The sequence below is a fragment of the Cinclus cinclus genome, chromosome 20, assembly GCF_963662255.1.
Source record: "Cinclus cinclus chromosome 20, bCinCin1.1, whole genome shotgun sequence".
Taxonomy (NCBI): domain Eukaryota; kingdom Metazoa; phylum Chordata; class Aves; order Passeriformes; family Cinclidae; genus Cinclus; species Cinclus cinclus.
The window spans coordinates 12628844-12652565 of record NC_085065.1 but is presented as its reverse complement, the minus strand read 5'-3'; the positions used below and the strand labels follow the sequence as shown (position 1 = coordinate 12652565).

At 38.5% G+C, this 23722-nt stretch overlaps 1 protein-coding gene across 3 annotated transcripts; it reads left to right on the top strand.

Annotated features, from left to right (window-relative positions):
• Positions 1–556: 556 nt before the first annotated feature.
• CSNK1D (casein kinase 1 delta) lies at positions 557–22821 on the top strand. Of its 3 annotated transcripts, XM_062506315.1 has the most exons (10): positions 557–849; positions 6011–6121; positions 7764–7912; positions 8394–8622; positions 8993–9163; positions 10644–10792; positions 11354–11525; positions 11833–11972; positions 17587–17653; positions 19476–22821. In XM_062506315.1, the coding sequence occupies exons 1-9, from the start codon at positions 774–776 to the stop codon at positions 17617–17619; spliced, it is 1230 nt and encodes a 409-aa protein (XP_062362299.1). In that variant the 5' UTR covers positions 557–773; the 3' UTR covers positions 17620–17653; positions 19476–22821. The 3 variants fall into 3 exon arrangements, with proteins under 3 accessions (XP_062362299.1, XP_062362298.1, XP_062362300.1); XM_062506314.1 differs by lacking the exon at positions 17587–17653; XM_062506316.1 differs by lacking the exons at positions 8993–9163; positions 17587–17653.
• Positions 22822–23722: the final 901 nt, after the last annotated feature.

Sequence of the window (23722 nt, the reverse complement as noted above, 5' to 3'; positions counted from 1 at the left end):
AGCTGCCTCCTCCAAACTGCCATCAGGAAACTGGGAAGGTGAGTTTTGCTTCAATTGGAAAAGTGCCACCGTTGGCGTCACGGTCCATGTTCCAGGGACTTGGCTTATGCCTGCTGAAATTCCGAACGGATCAGAATTTCTCCCAGACCCAAGTTGCCATCACTTAGAACCCTGGTTGCCTCTGGAGTGCCAAACGCCTCCTCCAAACTGACATTACGAAACTGGGAAGGGTGAGTTTTGTTTCACAGGGAAATAGGCCACCGTTCGTGTCCAGGGATCTGTGGCCGGGAGCGAGCATCTGCCTGCTAAAATTCCACACGGATCAGAATTTCTCCCAAATCCAACCTGCACGTACCCGGAAGACTACGGGTCTCGTTCGCCGCCCAGCAGGAGGCTGGGATAGCCCGACGCAATGGGGCAGGAACCGGCGCCCGGCTCGTCCCGAGCTGAACACCGGGAGAGCGGCGGCCAGCGGGGAGCCGGACCGCCCCGCGCGCCTCTGCAGCTGCGCGCTCCGCCCCCTCGCTGGGGAAGTGAGGTCACGCAGTATGGCGGTCCGGGGCCGCAGGGGCTGAGATATCGCTGGTGTCGGGAATCCGGGTCCATCTTGCTCGGGAGCTGCGGCGACGGTCTTACCTGTCTCGCTAGTATCGAGCGGCGAGACCAAAGCCGCGATGGCATCCGAAACCGCAGGGCTGTGAGGCATCTGAACGAGAGCCAAGCAAGCAGGGCAGAGCAACAGAACCGGGTTGCGGACGAGCCGGGCTGCCGCCATGGAGCTGAGGGTTGGGAACCGGTACCGGCTGGGCCGGAAGATCGGAAGCGGCTCCTTCGGGGACATCTACCTGGGTAAGGAGGATGGCTCGCTGGGGATTTAGCTGGCCCGTTTTGTGGCTGTGTGGAGAACATCCAGAGGGCCTAGCCGGGTCGGCTAAGTACCTCTGAGTGGGCTACGGGCACAGCAGCAGTAATTTAATATTTCGTTAACATCATGTCCTAATTTGGACAGTGCGGAAATTGGAAATTCTGTTTTTACTAGGCTGCTTCTTTCCGTTGTTTAGTGACCTTGGGCACCGTTCGCGTCTGTAAAATGGGCATAAGGATAAAAATCGCCTCATTTGAAAACACGGGGGGGGGAAACCCACATAATCCTAAAACCCCCACAAACGACCACATTCGGAAAAACGTTTTGGGAAAGAAACGTGTACTAGGGTTAAATATCGCTACAGTGGACTACAAAAAAATTGTTGTCAGAACGATATTTCTTTCTCCTGTGAGGCCTAAAAAAAAAAAAATTACACAACTACAGGTGATTCGGTTATAGTAAAAAAAAAACCTTTAAATTCTTCAAATAATCCTCGTAGTTTGGCTAATCATGTTGCTTGACCGTGGCCTAATTGTGGTCACTATGCAATTGCAAAACGTACAGGATTGGAATTACCTTTGCCAGTCCATTATTATAACTCTCTAACATAACAGCCTACTGCTGTTGCTTATGACAAGCACAGGTGGTGAGTACAAGAAGTTTTGAAAGCGGATATTTTTAAAATACTCTGCTTAGTCGGCAAACTCTCGAACCATGTGAAATGGGTTAAATCCAAAGAAACACGAGTGTTATGTTCCATCCGGTAGACATAAGTACTCTGCTTTTGAAAATTGTATTCACTTAGAAAAGCAAATCAAGGAGGGGGGTGAGGGGGTGGAAGTGGGACTTGCAGGGGCTAAGGAAGATAATGTCCCTTGCTAGCTTATGTGGTATATTTGGCAGTGCATGCAGTATGAGGGGTGGGGGTTGTTTTTCTAGACATCTTGCAGTGCACAGCTAGCATTCCAGAATAATTCATTACCTAAAGGTGCTTGTCTGCGGATGATGAAAACCTCTTATCCATAAGACAGATCATATGCCTGATGAAAAATACACATTTTTAACTGAAGGTATGCGATTGTTAAGAGGCAGAGAACGTGATTCTTTCTCTCTGCAGTGCATGTATAGAAGATTGAAGGCGTGATCGTAGAAGATTGTGGTAAAGCTTGTGAAGAAATCCTTGTTAACTTCCATTGGGATTCTGGGAGGCAATTAAGACAGCAGCTAAAATCTGAAAAGTCTTAGATGATTAGAAAAATTTTAACTTTTGACTACTGCACAGATAAATCAGATTGTGTTTCAGTATTAATATCAAGTGCAAGTGAAATAAACGTTTATGTGTCACTTTTTTCTCTATGCATGCAGCTCACACCAGTGAAGTTGAACAGAGAGCAATAGTTCCCTGTATGCCATACTGAATTTTCTGCAATAAATCCTCTGGGTTTTATGTTTTTTAAATTTCTAAATAACTGCCATGGATTTACTTTCAGGGCTTACTGCAAATGTCATGCCTGAGCCAGTAACTAGCATGGAAGTACGTGAATGGAAGATCCAGCTGGTGGCATGGGTTATTTTTCCAAGGGAGATGAGTCCCATTTGGTTTGCCTACAATTATCTGGTAGAATAGGTGTTTCAAAACTATGTTTTTGATGATAATGACATGTGGTCGGTTTTTGAAAAATTCCAGGTACTGCTTGGTTGTTCAGACTGTACATGAGACATAAGTGTTTTAAAGTAATTTTTAAGTAGACATGCCTTCTGATAGGCCTCAGTGAATTTGTAGATTACCTCAGCGTACATTCGCAACTGAGTTTTATGCTTTAAAAAGGAAGATTTGTGTATTTTTGCCTGTTTCCAGTCCCCACATTTTGTCCTAAATGCAGCTACAAGGGTGTTGAAGACATTCTAAAGTAGAGGGGAGGGACTTCCTTCATTTTCCCACCCTTTCCCTTTTACCCTACTCTGGAATTTGGAACCAACAACACTGTTAGGAGCATGGTTCTTCCACATTCTTTGCACTTCTTTGTACCTCAAAATTTATTTTCTGGAATGTGGAATGGGGGTCTGTTGGACAGGATTTTTAAATGTAAGGCACTACTGTAAGTAAACATGGACAGCTTAAAGAAAATTAAATTTAGGAGTTTACCTATGTTGCCTTCCGAAGGAAGCTATGAAAGAAATTAGTACACACATATTCTAAGTAGCATCAAAGGTGGACAGGAGTGAGTGGATCAGAGTAAGCATTTCTTTTGTTGCCCAGACCATGAGGACAGAACAGTTGCAGTGTTTTCATGGTTTCTTGTGTGATCTATATATTTCTCTTAAGAGTTACTTTTAGGTTGTAAACTAATTAAAATAATTTCCAAGGCCTTCCTTAGGGAAGAGGACTTGGCAATTATAAGTACATTAGAATTTTGCATTTCAAAAAAAAAAAAAAAACCTGCTTTCACTACTTTAGTCTTTCTTTTTTACTTATAAATAATCACTTCTCATTATACTGCTTGCTGCTACTTTTTAATTATTGATTCCGTTCATAGAACTGCTGCTTCTCAAGTATTATTACGTATTCCTTAAAGGAAGGATGCTAAACTTTTGGTGAAATATAGGGTGCCATAAAAACTTTGAGATTTTTGTCTCTGGTTTAAGCTGTAGATGAAAGTCCCTGTATGGGGCTAAGTACCGGATTGCTTGGCAAAATTATTTCCCTTTTTGTTCCCCTCATTGGTTTTGCTGGACTCAAAAATATTAATTGCATTATTTAAGTACGAAATCTTTTGTCTTGAAGGAGAGGGCTTACGTGGAAGTGGAGTTCAAGCTAAGGCTCTTGGCTTTCTTAGGTGGTAAAGACTTCTTGGGATGAGCAAGTATTCTAAGAAGTGACCTATCAGATCCAGACTATCGTCTGTCAAGTGAATTTAGTAGTGCGTTGAGCAGAATTTGATCCTGATAATACAGCTCTTGATCCTCCTATGCAGTTTTTTGCATTAATCAACCACAGAAGTCTGCAGCTGTCTTTAGAGAGATACGTCTCTCATTACATGTAGATGGAAGTTTGTGTCTGTTTTGGATCAGAAAAGTTTTTTTAAAAAGCCAAACCAACCAGAATCCCAAAATAGTGCTATTGCTGTTGACCGCTCATCAGTTAATACCGTCTTCAGTCTACAGACCCCTCTGATTTTGGCTTCTGTAGAACTCTGGAGAAAAAGGGATAATCAAGAAAGGTCAGAAGTTTTGTGGTTCAAAATCGAGACTTTCTTTTGGGGTGGGGAGGTCTGTATTAAGTCCTTCTTCCTAGTATTGTTGATACATTCTTTCAAATCTCTAGGTAGATGTTCACTGTGATTAATTTAAAGTCCACCAAAATAATTCACTCATGAAATGTAAAAAATACTGCAGTACATATTAAAGTGCTTTCAGTTGCTGCAACTGTACTGTGTCCAAATTAACAGTCCAGGATCCTGTCACCTGTTATGCTAGATAAAAAGGAGTCGTATGAGACAGATATATGTAGGGCCTCATTTTGATTTTGCCTTTTTCATTTGATGGCCTCGAGTTGTGCTTGTTGTATCTCGAGTGAGCTTCATACATTTTGTTGATTTTTTTAAGGTGTGTTGTGAAATGCCTAATTGATACCTGCTGGGGTGTCCACTCAGAGAAACTCTGTCTTCTGGCAACACCGCCTAGATACCCATGTGTGCGTGTAAATGGAAAGACATTTTGTTAGTGTAGAAAAAGACACATAGTCTTGTGGGAGCTCAAATGATCCGTGTGCTACCAGTTTCTGCCAAAGTGAACAGTCATGTCCATTTTGAGGTGTGGGATGTTAGCAAGTCTTTGTAGCCTTAATTTTCCTGACTTTATAGCATGAAAGCCTCTAAAGCACTGAAGTAGCTCCTTAACAACAGGAATGGGATTTTGCAACTATAAAAGATAGGTCAGTATTCTGTAGTGGTCAAAGAGAAACATACGGGGAAAAAAATAGGTAGGCAGAAAAATACGTCTTTGTGCACATGTGTCTTAATTGCTTCATGTGACTCCCAGAAAGGCCATTATGGAACTGACAAAGGTACAGATAAGAGAAATGGGAAATACCATGCAGTAATTAAAAATTACTTATACAGGGAATGACCAGAGATTTTGAACTCTGAGAAGAGTTAAGGGAAAGTGACGTAGTATAGAACTGTACGCAATCCTGACGATGAAAAAAAATGAGTACAAAAGGTTTGTTTGCTGTTTCTCAACAAAACGAAACAACCAGAGAACCTCATGTTAGGCTTTTGAAAGTGGGGATCAGATCAAATGGTAGGTGGTGTACTTCACGTGATCCTGAACCATAAAGTAAAGCAGAAAAGGGGCCAAATTCCGAAAGTAGAGAGACTTGGCTATATGTCTGTGAAGTGTCACACATTTCCTTTTGCTATTTCCTTTTTTTGAGTCGTTTGCAAGTAGCTTGACTGTGAGAGTGTGTGTTTTCTTGACAGTTTCTTTTTAAGAATGTCAGTTTCTCCCTACATACTTTGAAAGTGAACTGATAAGACATTTTTTGATTGCGGAAACAAGAATTTAATGGGATTTAAAGAAAGCTTTTGTAGACTGCAGGTTCTTTAGTCTAGGGTAATCTGCCTTCCAGCCAAGTAAAATGAGGTGTCAGGGTACAGCTGGAGTATGCCGAGGTCTAGGGAAATCGCAGTCTCTATTTCAGAGGCATAAGAGGAGGTGATTTGAATTCCTAGTATTTCTTGTTGGCAGGGCTGTGTGGCATGTTTGCAAATATTAATTCTGAGCATTTTTACCACAAGCTGGAAGTAGAAAGACGTCCCTGAGAAGATGCACTTGGTTTAGTTTTGTTGTTTGGTGGGTTTTTTTGTTGTTGTTTGTTTTGTTTTGGGTTTGTTTTTAATGGGATAGCAGTAATTCTGGCTTCTTGTGCTACAGTGTCTAACAGTTTTCTCTTGCAATCCTAATCTGTTGGAGAGTATCTGTAAAGTTTCACGAGAATTTTTAGATAGTCGTGGCTGAAAGTATTTAATCTCTGGATGTTTGCCATTGAGAAATAGTTTGTTGATGTTAGTTTTGTTTCAGTTTTGGCAAAGGAAGTGCATCTTAAAAATATTTTGACCAATGTTTTAATTCTTCTGGTTTTAGGAACTGATATTGCTGCCGGAGAAGAGGTTGCAATAAAGTTGGAATGCGTGAAAACCAAGCATCCTCAGCTCCACATCGAGAGTAAAATCTACAAAATGATGCAGGGTGGAGGCAAGCGAACTATTTTCCTTCTTCAAAGATTCTACTGGTTTTACACCTTTGATGTATCTGCCACCTGGCCGTTAATGTTTGGGATCTCTTTTGAGAAATAAGGAGAAGGTGGGAAAGGTAGCAGGGTAGAGGAAGAGCAGCATTTCAGTTCTGCAAGACTTATAGATGAGCAGTTCCAAATCCATGCCTACCACGCTTCACGATAGCCAGTGAGATCCTTCAGAGTTTCTCATGGTTCCCGAAATATTTAAATGGGAGGACCTTGTGCAATATGAAGCAAAGTTTTGTCCCAGAATAGTGATTTACTTCTGATTCTTATGGGTCAGTGAAAGATGTTAACCAGTGCTTTGGATCATTTCACCTGAGTTGCTTATTATGGTAGCACAATTCTAAACTTCTAAAAATCACGTTAATTTTTTTTGTACATGTTAATACTCTTTCTTCTGAGTTAAAAACACTTCCTTGCTGGGAGAGTTCAAAGACAAAATAGCATTAGTAGTGGAGAATAGGAGTGCAGCTTCGTAGTTAATGTGTGTTGCTCTGCTATGGTAACTTATTCATGTATTTTGGAATTCCAGAAACGTAACATTCCTGTGCATGTTTATGGACCATAAACCTGGTGTAGTTCAGTTTTGTGTTTGCTTCATAGTCCCTTGAGTTCTTCCTGAATGAGGATATGCGTTTTGTGAGGCGTATATTCCACAATGTAACTCAAGTGCCAAGTACAGTAATAAGACCTCTCGAAATTGATAATAATGTGTATTTGCATTTAGCTGTTTTTTAATTCCTGCCTCATTCAGTTGCCATCCGCATGTAACTGGAATATCCTTCATAGAGTAACGTGCTTCCTTTAAATTCGGGGAATTACAGTATTTCACACCAAAATGCATAGACATAACTCAAAGTAAGGCATTTGAAATTCTGAATAAGGCTACCTACATACTGGTTTATTTCAAAATATTTGAGCATTTGTACATTTTTATGTGAAATAAGGATCCTGACTTCCTCCGTAAATTTGAACTAATTGTCATACTGTAAAACTGAATGAATAATACATCTCTTAAACCATGCTGCTTTGGTAGAGATTCACCAAACAGCAAATACCATGGAGCTAAAGGAAAGACCAGAATATGAAGGAAGGGTGGAAATTCATTGCAAATTTTGATGAAAGAGACTGGTATTTCATGGTGATTTTGTAGGCTTAGAAACTTAAGTTAATTTCTAAGGCCTTATTAGTATCTGGTGGTTTGTCAGGGTCTTTATTTTCAGACTTCTGATTCGTGCCTTACTGCATCTTAGAGACTACAGGAGTATTAATATCAGTAAAATGCATATGGTTCAAATTCAGCAATGCTCAATACTTTAAATACAAGGTAAGTACAAGACTGGAAGGTTTCTGGGGAAGAGAAAAAAGGCTATTTTTAGACTTCTGTTACTATAATTTTGTATTGATTCTTCTGGAAGTTATCAAACATTTAATTTTGGAGTGTCTGAAGGTAGTATAAAATATTAAACATCACTGTAAATGGAAACATTCATGGTACTGACTCTCAGAATTCATCTTAAGAGCCTTGAAGATTTGTGTGTGTTAATTATATAAACCAAATTGTTATACTGAATAAATGGCTTCTTTTTTTCCTAGTGGGTATTCCCACAATTAAATGGTGTGGAGCTGAAGGGGACTACAACGTTATGGTGATGGAGTTGTTGGGACCGAGTCTTGAAGATCTCTTCAATTTTTGTTCAAGGAAATTTAGTCTCAAGACAGTCCTATTACTTGCTGACCAAATGGTAGGAAGCTGCTTTGTTATCTTGACAGTGTAGTATGTTGGGATATTGACTATTTTTGATAGATCATATACAATTAATTTCTAAAATTTAGAGCTGAATAGGCTGTATTAATAAAGATTCAAAATCAGTTCTGTTTCTGTAAATGCAAACGATCTCGTCAAAAGTGACTACCAGTTCTTCTTTAAAAGCTATAAAAACTGGACCTGCTCCGTTTGCATACAAGGTGTTGCACTGCTCAAAGACTAAGAATTTCCCCTAGAAAGTTTCTGGAAATAGATGTAAAATAGACAGGAGCAAAGAGCTGGAAAGAAGGCTTTTCCGTTGTCTTCTGAATTATGTTCTCTTTATTGCTCTTATATTTTATAATAAAAAGTAGGGTTGCCTCTTTCATTATTAAGACAGAATTGGTAGTGTTTTTGTCAGAAAAAGATGTGTGCTTAGTCTCTTGACAATTATTTTTTTTTCGTGGTTCTGTATTTAGATTAGTCGAATTGAATATATTCACTCTAAGAACTTCATCCACCGAGATGTGAAGCCAGATAACTTCTTAATGGGCCTAGGGAAGAAGGGCAATCTTGTCTACATAATAGACTTTGGACTAGCAAAGAAGTATCGAGATGCTCGAACTCACCAACATATTCCATATCGTGAAAATAAAAACTTAACAGGAACTGCCCGTTATGCATCTATCAACACTCATCTTGGAATTGGTGAGCCGGGGAAAGCAATAAATAGAAGCTTCAAAAGTGTCGATGTGTGTAATTTTACTGCAAATGTATGTTGCTTTGTGGAGGCATAGGAGACGGTCCCTATTTTTAACACTAAGAGTGCAGTGTGCACGGCATTGCATACCTCAATTATGTGGGATTCAATCAGTTTGCAGTGCTCAGGCATTAATAAGTTTTTTAATAAGTGCAAAGATAATAGGATTTTCTTGTACTGAACGAGTTTATCATGGGCACAGTAACTCTCAGCTGTCTGTTGTTTTAGTAAGGGTTTTATAACAGTCTTGTTAAACAGATTTCTGTTTTTCTAGTAGAAAATGAAACCTAATGAGTTCACTTTTTTATGCTGTTGTAGAGCAATCTCGCAGAGATGACTTGGAGTCCTTGGGCTATGTACTGATGTATTTTAACCTGGGCTCCCTCCCCTGGCAGGGACTGAAAGCAGCAACAAAGAGGCAGAAATACGAACGTATCAGTGAAAAGAAAATGTCTACACCCATTGAGGTTTTGTGTAAAGGATATCCTTGTAAGTTAATCTTTTTTGACACTAGGCCTACGTGTTCATGTTTCAGTGGTACATCTCCTTTCTTTACATTAAATTCTACTACTCTTTTTCACCGTCTCTCCCTCTCCCATTCTCTCTCCCTCTGCCACTTCCTTACCCCTCATGATTTTACCACATGTAAAAATATTGTGCTGAAGACTGAGATCTTTTGTGTTCATAGAGCATTACTAGGGATCCCTTGTGTCAGCTGTTAAGGTGCCCTCAAGAGGAAGGGTAGCATGGTACATCTGATTCACTCCGTATTTTTCATGCACCTGTTGGCTGGATCATTTGTAACAGACAAATAGCATTTTAACAAACTGCCTCTTTCTCTGTCTGTGTGGGTACTGTTTCTTGTTAATTGGATTGTATAGTCAGATGCACTCTAACCTACTGCAGTTGTTTCAATTGGGAATTATGATCCCAGGTTCATGTGGTTTGGCCTGCTGATAGATTAGAATTTGTGAGAGGCATAAGAAACCCTTCTGGATCCTAGCATCATGCCTCAAAGCAGTTGTTTCTCAGTTTATTATTTACACCAAAACAATAATAAGCCATTTTTGAGTATTGTAAAATGATACTTAAATTTGTTTTAAAACTTTGTAACACTAGCTGTCATCAGAGAATATTTTCATTTCACAAAGAGTTCTGTCTCATCTTTCTGCCCTCATGGGTTTGGCAACTAGTTAACAGTGACAAGAATTACAGTTTTTGATAGAGTTGTGTGAAAATTCATAATTTTTTATGTCTTTCAAATGTTGTTTCATAAATCTTCCTTTACATTCATGAACTGCATGTTTTCTCTGGGGTTTACAGACAGAGCAGACTAATCAGCTTCTCTTGTGCCATTTGTTAGAATTTCTTTTTAATGGAAATTAATATCTTGCTTTATTTGGGAAGACCTAAAGTCAAAACCTAGTATTTTGATACTGCTATTTTCTCTGGTGCACTGAATTCACTACAGTATTCATTTTTTTGCTTTGTAATATTTTGTTTGCCATTTAAAAACAAGTGTTCAGACTATTGTAAATTAAAAATGTGGCATGACCTGGGAGATAAAGTTTTTTTGTGTTCTGTGAGGCAGCAGACATGAATCTCTATGTGGCATAACAAAGAAATACTGTTCTATGTCGCACAGTAAATTACGTTCAGTATATTCCAAGCAAAATTTTAAAACTTTTCTTCCCACCAGTTGTTGGTTAAAGAACTGTGCTGTTGGGTCCTCTCTGCTGTTGACAAATGAGATCTTTGCCTGCTTTGAGATACAAAAATAATTTATTTTTCACTGTTGACATGGTAACGTTCCCTTTGGTGGATTTCCAGTATAAGATCATCATTCTTTTTCTTATGTTAAGAAGAATCCCTGATTTTCAGGTTTGGGATGGTTTGGTTTCTTTTGACTCAGAATTTCAAAAAGCTGATGTGAAGCTGAAGATGAACAACTGTCTTTCTTTAATTACAGCTGAATTTGCCACATACTTGAATTTCTGTCGCTCTTTGCGTTTTGATGACAAGCCGGATTATTCCTATCTAAGGCAATTATTCAGAAACCTCTTTCATCGGCAAGGATTCTCGTATGACTATGTATTTGACTGGAACATGCTGAAATTTGTGAGTAGCTCACGTAGCTTTCTAAAACGTTGATTTTTTTAAATGGTTTTGGTTGGGGTTTTTTGCTACATTGCCAGTTTGGAGTATCTTAACTGGTAGTGTAAGATTGTCTTCCATTTTTCCTGCTGTCAACTCTGCTGTGTAGATAAAAAGATCAGGAAATGAGGAAAGGCAGGAGATACAGGATGCATGCTATAAAGCTTGGATGACAACTAAATTACAGTTACAGGGCTTCTTAGATCCTTTAGGGCAGTCACCAGGCTGGGTTGTGGAATTATTACTTATCCCACCTTAATCTTTACCATGGGTCATTTACCACATTTGAGGAGGAGGTGTCCAGCTGCCGTAACATTATATGTGTACATTAGCATTTTGAAGACTATCCACGCAGCTGTATGAACAAAACTTATGGCAGTTCTTGAGAAATTTTACCAAAGCAGTTGATGCCCTATCAAACTTCAGTTCACATGTTGTCCAGTTCTTTCTTTTCAGTATTTTTATCCAAACTTATAGTTGTAATCTCAGTAATCCTCCAAGTTGTTCACTAGTCTTGACCCATAGGGTGCAAGCAGAGCAGCTGAAGATGCTGAACGGGAAAGGCGAGAACGAGAGGAAAGATTAAGGCATACACGAAATTCAGCTGTACGTGGATTACCCTCCACTGCTTCTGGCAGGCTTAGAGGAACGCAAGATGTAGCTCCTCCAACACCCCTTACCCCAACTTCACATGCTGGTAAGTAAGCAAGTAGTTGGGGAAGTGCATCTTGTAGACTACTCTAATTGGCAGTCTGTCTCTGGGCAGAGTTTGGCCTTTTGGTTTAGTTTTTTCTCCCTTGCTTTTCAGTAGTTTGAAGGTAATTGCATATACTCATTGCCTAGAAGTTGATACTACTATTTCCATGAAATGTCAAACAATGGCCTTGATTCCTCATTTGGTTCTGTGGAATTTTTATGTGCAAACAGCAAGAGTGTAATTTTTCCAGTGACTGTGTTGGGGTGGCATTTCTCATTATGGGAATCTAATGCAGTTTTTCTCACAGCCAACACATCTCCTCGGCCAGTATCTGGTATGGAACGAGAAAGGAAAGTGAGTATGAGACTGCATCGTGGTGCCCCAGTCAATATCTCTTCGTCTGATTTAACAGGCCGACAAGATACCTCTCGCATGTCAACTTCACAGGTAAAAAAAAAATAAAACTGTGTATTGAAAAAAAAATTATGGTGATTTGATAAAGTTAATTTACCAAAAGAACTTACCAGGTAATTTATGTGATTTTATACTGATTGTGCAGATGATGTTTATTCATGTAAATGCTTGACATGTAGCTTGAATGATGTGGGTGTAAAGAAATTTTTAATCTTTACCTTGGCAGCAATGAGAGGATGCAGAATTCTAGAGGTGCAGCATTTTGACCTACTATTATGGGATTTAGCTCCTTGACTCATAGAGTTTCTCATATATGTTACCAGTGAAGAAGCAGAGTAAGAGACAGTAGTGAATCTTATTTCCAAACCAACAGAGCAGAGACTATTGGTGCAGAAAAGGCAAGAAGCATTTGGTGAAGAATGGAAGGTGCAGTATTGAGGAAATGTAGTGCACTGCTCTTGATTCACAGCTGATAAGAGGCCACATACATGGATGATGGATACATTGCAGAAGGCTCATTTGAAGAGGATGGCAGGAGGGTAAATGATAATGATTCATAGTCAGCACTGAAATCGTCCAAAGAAATTTTAGGACTGACAATATTAAATGTGTTTCCAACTGTGCTATTGTTGAAACATTCCTTCCTCAGCATATTGACAGTCTTGTCCCAAACAGTGTGTGGCTTGGCTTTGTACAATTTACTTTGAGCCTTACTTACAAAATGGAAATCAGCCAATCTGTAGACATTCTGCAGCATTTCTGGGAAGGCAGTATATTAAGGGGACTGTTAAAATGACCTAGGGGTTTTTCCATCATGCCTCACTACTGTGCAGGACCTCTAACTGCATAATTTTTGCCAGGGACTCGTTCCTCATTGACAGAGCACATTGACAAAAATTAACTTGGTTCCTTTTGGGTTCATAATTTAATTGGCAGAGTTAATTACTTCTGGATAGTACATGTTCTTCGGTATGAAATCTTACTGCTAGAAAGAACAGTTTTTTACATGGGGGCCAGGTTAATATGGCTAATGAAAACTGAGTGAACTGGGTTGGAGAAACAATTCCATTGTGATAAAAGTAAAGTGGCATTTGAGGGGGATTTAAGGTGAATTAGTTGTTTCACCGTGTAGCTGTGCAGATACTTGTGCTTGCACGTGGGATGAACAGTTTAGGAGCAGAAATGACTGGGCAAGGATAGAGGATAGGTGAGGTTTTCTCTACTGGCTTTGGGTACAAGTTTCACCATGTTAAATTGTTCACTGAACTGCTATTCTTGCCACCATAAATCTCATGCTGAAGTATTTTTAAGTAGTTTGAAAATAAAGAGGGGAGAATTGTGCATAGTTATGGATCTTTTAAATTTGCATAAATACCTGTTAGAAGAATTAGAACAGGTTTCCCAGAGAAGTCATGGACTCCCTGTCTCTGGAGATGCTCATGGCCAGGCTGAATGGGATTCTCAGTAACCTGGCCTACTGGAAGGTTCTCTGCCCATGGCAGGGGCGTTGGAATGAGTTGATCTTTACAGTCCCTTCCAGTCCAACTCATTCCGCCTGCAAATCTCTCTTGCCTTCCAATTGCAACAGGCTCATGGGAATCTGTTCAAATTACACTGCAGTAGCACACTATTGTTCAGTCACCATGAGCAGATACCAGCACTGGTTCATTGTCTTAAGAACTAAATGAATGGTTTGTTAGTTGTTTGTTAGTTCTAGCAAACTCAAGAGAAGATCCTTACTAGATCACTGTTGAGACTGTAAAGAAGTCAACCAAGCGATCCTATACTTGGAGCAGAGTTAAAAAGAGCTGGTATGGAATATGCCATTAATCCAAGACCGTACTGTTGGCCCATATCACAAATTACACATCCCAGATCACTCAGGACACTGCCCACTGCCCTCAGAGTATTGAGATTCTACAAGCTAGGCAGAACTAAAATGTACCTACAAGCTGTATTACTCATCTCTTGAAATGTTTACAATAGTGACACCTGCACAGTAAGGAACATGTCATGAGCATAGCAACAAAATTAAAGATGCACTTTCACCTAAAGCAATCAAGTGGCATCACTGTGTTTCTGTCTGTTACTGCTATGCCTTATTTGTCTGACTGTTAACAGAGACAAAGCATCTGAGATTTGCTCAGAATGCCAAAGACCTTGCATATACACTTTTCCAAGAAACCATCTTTACATTAAAGTACATATTTAGGGAGAAATCTGCATCACAGCCTCACAGAATACCCAAGGTCAAAAAGGACCTCTGGAAATCATGTAGCCCAATCCCACTACCCAAAGCACAGGCAACTAGAGCAGGCCACTCAGGACAATGTCCAATTGGGCTCCAAGTAATTTGGAAAAGGGAGACCACAACCTCTTTGGGCAACCTGTTACAGTCCTTGCCCACCTTCATAGTAAAAAAGTTTCTTTGTATGTCTTAAAATAATTTTCTGTGTTTCAGTTTGTGCCCTCTCTCTATTGCCTGTTCACTCAATATTGCTGCGAACAGTCCAGTTTAGTGAAGCTATGTAGTCTGATGCCAACCACCTCCTTATTCTCCATGTGCCTTAATATCATTTCCAAGAGGATCTGTTAGATGATTTTTCCAGGCACTGAGGTGAAACTGGCCTGTAGTTCCCTGTGTCGTATTTCCGTTTATAAAACTGGGTGTTATGGTTTCCCCTTTTCCACTCAGAGGGAACTACATTGGAGTGACTGCCATGATGTCTCAAATACGATGGATAGTGGGGTAGGCATTTACTCAGCCTGTTTCCTCAGAACCCATGAGTGTGTGTCATCAGGTTCCACAGACTCATGCACTTTCAGGTTCCTTAAACAGTCCCAAACCTGGCCGTCTTCCACAGTGGAAGGTTCTTCATTTTCCCAATCCCTGCCTTCACCTTTTGCAACTTGGGTGGTGTGGCCGAAGTACACTACTCAGACTTCGGCTGGTAACTCTTCCACTTGAGCTTGTAAGAGAAAATTCACTTTTCATTTTCCCAGTTCTCACTCTCTCATAGGCAAGATGATGAAAGTTGTAGGTGTTGATAGCTTTTTAGTCAATTGATGCTCTTAACAGTTTTCATAATACTAAAGTAGCTCTTCTGTAATCAGAATTTATCCTTAGATGTTAGCCAGGTTAACAGTTATAGCCATGAGTTTCCAATTCTCTTTATACCTTGTTCTAAGGAAAACCTAAAGTATTCAAGTTACATGGCAAAGTCATTGAAGAGAATTTTGATTGGAGAGATGTAAAAGGATAGTCATCCGTATCACTTCTTATCAAGAGAACCATAAAGAATAGCAATTGCTTGTCCATGTCCATTCCAAGTGTGCTAGTATCCTTAGTAAGTCTTAAGTAAATAAACTACCACAGGTCCTTTTTCAGGAAATGCTTAAGCCATACTCCGGTAGAAGGCAACTTCTAGCACTTCCCATGCACATCTGCAGATGTTTTCTGTTAGGAACTACATTACTTAGAGTTCTTATTTATAACTTGGTAAGTTAGTTTTAGTTAGTTTTGTTTTTTCATTTACTTTATACCTTGGTTTGGTAAGGCAACGGTGCATCTGTAATCTCCACCTCTATTCCTCAAGAGGAATGGCTGCTGCTTGTTAAATTCTGGACAGTGAAATGCACAGAGGTTACTCAAACAATGAAAGCTACTTGCGTCTAAGTAGAGTTCTTAAAGACGACTACTCCATGTGTTTATCTTCCTTTTTTCCAAACTGAATTCTAATCAGGTCAGACTGAAACTGGAAAACTAACACTGTGAATGCAAATAATAGGAACCAAAATGTTCTTATGAAAACTAGGCATTCTCAGAGAAATTTGATGCTCATGGAAAAATGGTAATTGGTAAGCATAACAAATTAGGTGTTGTTTATTCCCCACATCCAAGATGGTGTCCACATAGCACCTAAGTCATTCTCATTTAATAAGACATGCAGTATCTAACACTAAGTAATGAGTCTTTACTGGAATAACAACTATGAAATGTCTTTGAAATGGTTTGTGGAACTTAAGTGTTTCTAATGAAATAAAATAAATTCTGTGGCGCATGTTATTCAGTATTTTTCTGTATTATATGAAGTGAATGCCACAGCGAAAAACCTGGAAGTTGTGAGTTCACAGTGATAAACATCTGTGAGACCTCAGCGGTTGAGTGCAGTCTATTCAAATGTGCATTCCTGTAGTACTCCAAATTCTGGTTAGGATGAAGGAGTGGAGGCCGTTGGGGGAACTGTATCTATGCTAAGTAATGATTGAGGAGGCAGGTGTAATGATGGAGAGGTTAGTGTGGTTTCCTAATGAAAGGATGCAATTTCCTCCTTGAATCTATATGCTACAGTAATGAACAGAAGTGGAGATGTTATTTTGTTTCATTACTGAGATGGATTGGGAGAACAGATGATACAGTGAAGAGTTTCAAATCTACTTCTTTCAGTTTGTACAAAAAGCTAAGAAAATGTCTTGAGTGAGTTGGTGTAGTGTTTGAGACACAATGATTTTAGCAGGAATTATTACTTAAGGAGAAAATGTGTGAAGAACCTATTGCTGAAAATTAAAATCACTCACAAGTAAAGAAAGGGCAAATAGAGGTCTAAGTGAAAGTAGTTACCTACTGAAACAACTCCTAAAATAAGTAGATCATCTCTCCTCTCTGCCTTTGCATCCATTCTGGATTCATTTCTAAGTGAATGATTCATAGTCAGCACTGAAATCATCCTTACGGCTCAAAGTGACTCAGCAAAGAAATTTCATATCAGAAATAAAGTGCATTCAAGTCTAAAGCAAACCTAAATTACAGGTCTGTATGCAATGAAGGGTTGTGATCTGTGTTGCACAGAAAATCATACCAGCTGTTTAAAGATCCTTCTGCTCTTAAATTCTCTTAAGTGAATTGTTCCCTAAGTCTCCTCTACACATAGATTTTAAGCATTAATAGGCGTAGGAAAGGAGGTAGAAATGAGGTACTGAATATTCTAGTAAAAGCTACTTTAAATGAGTTCTGCTGGTCCACATTCACTGACTGCATCCTGAAAGCAGTGATCATCTCACTGTCTAGTTATGGGTGAGTAGTCTTCATTCCCTTCAACGAAAGGTTCAGTCTGACTGTTCATGTTTACACAGTAAGTTGTTTAGTATTTTTTTCTTGAATGTAGTATGTTCAGCACCCAACAGTCAAAGCAGTGGCAAATTCCTATTGGTAATATACGTATTCTCTCTAGTCAAAGGAAAGATGGAAATGCTGCACTGAGAAATATTTGATTAAGTCTCTGTGACGGAAGAAATTTTTAGAAGACTGTAGCCTACACTGGCATTGAATAACTTAAGTGTTGTGCCATACTTCTAGTGCTTCTGCATTTTCCATTTCCACATCTGCAGATCTTTCTCCACTTACCCATCTTAATAGGCATCATACTCTGCGTTGTTCTTCTGACCCTGTCAGCTTCCTTTGTGGATTAATGATTAGTTTCTTTTACATGTCTCTTAGTATGATGGGAATGTCTTACGGAAGTCTGAAATCAGAGCTTTTCAAAAGATACAGTTGCTCCTGCAAGTTCAGGTTTTACTTTTGTTAAGACATCTTTATATATTGGGGCAGTGGAACTGTTACAAATTGCTGTCTTTTCCCCTACCTCAGAATAGCATTCCTTTCGAACACCATGGCAAGTAGCTGCTCGTCTCCTTTCGTTGGAAGGCAGCACTGGGTGAGTGCTTCTCATTAGACACCAAAACTTTGTATGGGGTGGGGAAAAAACTCTTTGGAAACATCTGACTTCGCTCTTTCTACTTGTGTGATCTCATAGTTGTATCTGTGCCTTCTGGTCAGATGCTTGATGAAGCATTGATTTTTCTCTAACTTAAAAGTCAATGTCTTTCCAAAGGCTGAGTTATTGCTGCTGTTCCACCTGGACTCTTAATCAGAATTAACAGTAATGGTGACTTTAAAGATCCCTAAAATTGTTCAAGTATCGACAATAAAGTAAAATAACCAGTTCTAAATTTTAGTTGTATGAGAAGTACGTGTCTTTCCAAGGATATTGATGCAGCAGTATGTCATCCATTAAAAACCAGATCTGCTTCAGAATCATAAAAGCAAAATAGCTGCACAAAGACTGAATTGGCAGTATTGCTCAAATGAAGCTCTGTCTTGTCTTGTCATGAATGGAATGTTCTACTACAGCCGTGTCCATTTTTCACTGTTTTATATTCTTCTCTGTGCCTTATGAGCTCTCATTTTGAAAATACTCAGATTTGTTCTGATCTGTATTTAAAAAAACATTCACATACTAACAAGAATAGTTGACCATGAGCATCTCGGAGGTAGACAGACTTGAATTTGGGTGTTACAAAGTTCTTTCCACTATTCAGTGCAGTAGAAATTTCTGCCTTTCTGTGTGCAGCTTTTGCCTTTTTAGTCTGTTCTGCTTTTGGCAATAACAGGTTTCGTATGAGAAATAACAGCTTTCAATTGGAAAGCTAAACCTTAATGGCTGAGGGATGTTTTTCTTAAGTATTTTGAGAGCTTCTTTGATTTGCTACTTATTAAAAAAAAGTTGTGAGATTTTTCTGTTCCTTAATAAATTCTGTTGTATAACTCTTGTCTGCTGTCTCACTTTCTCTATAAAGCCTAAGCTTGCATTAATTCTGTATCTCTAGTTGGTGAAGAATCTTGCTGTTTCTCTTCTGTTTTCTCCTGCTTTGTGTGCTTGGCTGACTGCACAAGCTGCTTCTTGAACAGTTTATAACATTTAAAAGATCCAACTGTAAATGGCAGCTTAATGCTTTAAAGACCATTTATCAGATCTTAGTAAAAAAAAATAGATATTAAAAAATGCAAAAAAGCAAACCAAAGCTTTGCATTGAAAAGCCTGCATGCAGGAGACATGCAGATTATGGTCTGGTTTGTGCCTACATTGGTTGGCCTGTACTGTATGCCTTAGTATTTGTAGCTGTTCACAACTGAAACAAATACTGAATACTGATCCAGCTACTTAGATGTTTCTCACTTCTTAAATTGCAGAGATGTATGGTTGTTTTTCACTTTCATGGTGAAAGTGGTATTGAAATAATGCTACACTCTTACTTCAGTAGGTCAAGCTGTGGAGATAAAAGAAGTATCTTTTAACACAATGTTCCCATGGAAAGTGAAAAGCTATTGGAAATAATTAATTTCTTTTTTACCTTCTTATTTTTTTTAAATTAATTATCCATTGAGTCTATTACTGTGCATTCATAGTGTTTTCACCTGGTTGGTTCTTTCTTCTGCACATGTTTATGCTCTGTCTAATTTTCTTCAAAACATCCCCTCTGGCTGGAAAGGTGAATTTTCCATATTCTGATAAAGGAGGAAAATAACAGGGAACTTTGTGTAGCTACAGGTGGGTGTGAAACATTGTATTGCTCATTGAATTTTAAATTTACGCACTTAAATTTTGGCAATTACTATCTTAGAACTACATTGCAAGACACTTGTATATTGACTAGAAGGATATGTGCTGATATTGTTTTGTTTTTTGGCTTTGGTAGATTCCTGCTCGGGTTACTACCAGTGTTCTCCAGTCTGCTGTGCACCGATGAAAATTATTTTGCCATGGAGGGCAGATAATGCATGGCTGATCTTCCATGTTACCAATGGCTTTATTAGCAAATATACCCTAAACTAGAGTGGAAATTGGAGTTCTCCATGTGACCTAAAAGGTGCTTGGAGGAACATGCAGAGACTCCAGCAGCTGCCATGACAGGACGCTTTTGCCAGAAAACCCAATGACCTTAAGAGAACCCTGTGGTAACAGGGCTGGAAAAGAAAGATGGTTTACAGAGTTCACCGCCTGTTACTGGATGGCCATTTCAGTTTTCCTTCCACAGGCGGCAGACTTTACTCCCTTTTTATTATTCTACTGTAACTATAAATCTTTTACTTGGTTTAAGAAAGTTTTTTGTATAATTTTGCTAAAATTATTGGCTTACTTCTCTGTAAAGAACTCTTGATTTTGTCTGATTTAAAAATGCAGAATATAAACAAACCTGAACTAAAGACAATGACTTGAAATCTCTTGTTTAAAAGATTAGTCTGCCAGGGAACATGTAAATGAATCAAAACCATCCGATGTTATTTAAATTGTTTACTTTCATATATAGTCCCATTCTGAGTTGGTTTTCTCATGAAGTTTTTAAAACTGTTAGAAGTTTATTTGACTGTTCACTCTCTTCATTCACACTGGACATTTAACTTTCTGTGTAGCACAAAGAAATTTTTAATACTCACTGTGTTTCATAGAAGAGGATAATTAAATACCATGCAGGAGAGTCTTAAGTATAGTAGAGATTGTAATGATGAATTTCTTATTTGTAAAGAACATGAACGACAAAGTCAAAGACTGACATTAGAGGGATTTAGAATTAGAAGGCTTGTTTTGTGTCTCTGCTTAGTTTGGGTGAATGGATACTTTCAAACATTGCTTTTACTGGGAAGATTTTTTTTCCTCTTCTCTGAGGCTAGTAGCTTGAAGGCTATTATAAGTGCAAAGTAGACACTGCTGCTGAGTCTTCAGTGAATTTGCATGTTTCAGTATCCACATGTTTATAAATAAATAAATACATTGATTTAAGCCTTTTGTTACATGCCAAGACACAAAAAGAGAATTCTTAAACAAAACAAAAAATACCTACTCCCTCTCTCCCCCCCCCCAAACAGTAGCCTATTCTTGCAGTAAAATCCTGAGAATTTTTACAATTCAGATGCCTATCATATTTTAGTCTTACATATATTCAACCTGAGTATGACCAGAGTCTTTATGTAGGCATGAATGACTCAACATGCTCAGGTTGTTGCAGGTGTTGTTGGCTCCTGTTGGTTATGAAATCTGGGAAATTATTCATATTGTCTGTTCCTATAAACGGTCTCATAAAAGTATGTGTTCTGTCTTTACAGTACTTGGAAGAGTACCAGAACTATTATGACTGAATTATGGGAAGTTCTGTGCTGGAAATGGAAGTGTGTACAGAGATTTTGTTTGAACAGTTAGGTATTTTGAGAAATTCATTCCTGCCTGGAGACAATTTTAAAAGGTGTATTGGTCTTCAGATTTTTATGGAGAGTGATTCCTTTTTTGGGGGTGTTTAGAAAGTCTTTTTTGCCCCTCTTAAAAGTCCACATACTAAGTATTATCATTCTTCTTTGGATACTTCCGTAACGTTAGCTATTTGCTTGTGTGTACTCTGGGTCAGACTGGGGAAGTGTGTGTTTGGGGAGAGCATAGTGGAAAAGCTTGAGAATTTGATTGATAAGTTTGCATAAGAGAATTATTTCCTCAGTTACTATGAACTTTGATGTTTTAGGCATGTGCACTACCATTTGAGCAGTTTTACACTTCACTGTGCTTTCCTTGTAAATCTCTGTGGTTAATAGTGTAATGTTTGAGGGACTTACAAAAGCAACCTTTTTATTTCCTATGTATCTGGACCATTAGATTGCTGTACTATACTTAAAAGTTGACTGCAGACTTCAAGAACTGTACTCACTTGTGGGCACTTTTTGTCCTCATAATAGTTAAATTCCATCATGCAGAAAATAGTTAGACTGTCTATATAAACCTGTGTATAAACCAATATCTCAAAGCACTTCATTTGTATTACCACTGTATTTGTGTACTTTAACAGTTGTGTAAATACATTCATAATAACTTCTGTTCTTCTTTGGTGTAACTTACTGACTTGCAACAAATCCTTACCCTTTACCTGATGCAACTTTTTTTTCTTTTCTTCTTTCTTTTTTTTCTTTTTTCAAGGGGTTTCTGTACTTACAGAAACAGTCAGTTTGTCACTTGCAAACATTTGAAGATACTGCCTTGTTACCAAAACTTACAGTGAAAGAGTTTGGTAGTTATGATCCTGGGGTAGACAGGAAGAAAGAGAAATCATTAATTGCTTTGCTCACAGAAAGCATGTTATTTTTGTCATTTTAAAGGTAAATGTTTGTTTGCATACTTCTTTTTTTACAGAAGTTTTTCATTTTGTGCAAATGCTTTTGCTTACCAAGTAACGGGTGGTGTTGATAAGGAAGCACAGTAAGGGCACTGAGATTGTATCAGATATGGGAATTAGGATAAAAGCAAGAAAAATAGTGAACTGTACTCAGGGTTGTGCTCTGTGTAATAAAATTCTGGATTTTGCTATGTGATTCTCATATAATTATGTCTACTGTAATCTGAGGGTAGACACACTTTCAGGAACCCCGTGTTTTCTTATTAGCAGGCCTTTAAAAGTTGGAAGGATATTTTAATTTCTTCTCATGGTTTTCAGTTAGAACTGTTTATATGCTTTTATATGGAAAATGCCACCTGTGCTGCTGTTTTACATAATCTTGAATGGTTACACAGTCCTTGAGTTTTTCATAGTACAAGTACTTTAAAAAAAAGAAAATAAATCCTCTGCTTTAAAAGACTTATTAAGAAAAAACATTCAAGTCCATATATTCCATGTTAACTTTTTGAAAATATTCAGAGTACTCATTGGAGGAAGGTATGTTGATGAACTGATAGTTTCCAGTGGGAAAAAAATACCATAAGCACAACTATTTGTCTTTGTGTCCTCATGTCCCAGACCCCTGACCCTAGCATTGGCTAGAGCAGCATACATGCTGATTTCAAGAATATTTAGTTTCTTTTAACAAATAATTATTTATTATTTATTTTGTTCTTTGACTTTTGTTTTACAAAAGCTGCACTACATGTGTACAAAATACCAGGTAAAAAACAAGCAGTGCTGCTGGTTTTTGAATAGTGCTGAGCCATCTGGTCAGAAATCAAAATTTAAGGTTTGAGATTGTGAGAAAGTATAATCCATTATGAACTTAATCCTGCAGTAGCTTCTAACCTACCTCACCCAGTGAAGTTTAATAATAAAAAGGTTTTACTCTGAAAGAATGCAGTAGTTCGTTATTAAAAACAGTACATTTCCCTCTGATTCATTCAAGTGACAATTACTGATTTTATGTGTATATGTCTAGATTTAAGTGACTGTATGAACCTGCATTGTGTAGACTGTGTGCATTGTTCAGTATTTTTGTATGAGGAGAATGCTCAGAAGCCTGGTCTTCAGTAAGAATGCGTTTCACAGCAAAATCATACGGATTTTTTCAGCAGATATTTGCACAGTGTTAACATTTTACAACTTCTTCTTAGACGTTGGTGGTTTTTTTCCCTTGCTTAATATTAACAGGACCAGTATGGTTTGGTTCTTCTGTCAAAACCATTGCGTGCGGCAGGCAGAGGGATAGTAGAAAATGAAAGGAGAACTGTACATACAGAATCTACAAAAATGCGCCTAAAAATGTTCTTTGTTAATCACATTTTGGGCAATTCTTGATTCAAAATGCGTAAGATCTAGGTCTGAGATAGATATATATATTATATATGCTTAATGAACAAAGAAGAATGTGGAAACGTGGAAAAAGGGAAAAATGTGCAGATCATCCTAAATTATTAAGCCCTGGTCTACAGTGTCTTTGCTGTGACCAACCCAGGATGCTTGGGGTGGGATGTGGAACAAAACAAGAGCTTGTTTGGTACATTATGCACTGCATCATGCACTAGGAAGAAAACACTTAGTCCTTAGCACTACAAGAAAAAAAAAATTTGCTAAATTGCAGTCCTCAACTTGGTTCAGGCACTGTAATGCAGCCATTACAGGCACAAGGGCAGTGCACAGCTTCTGGTATTTCCCTTAATCTCTAAGGAAAAGATAAACCAGAGCGATTTGAGGTCATGCACAGG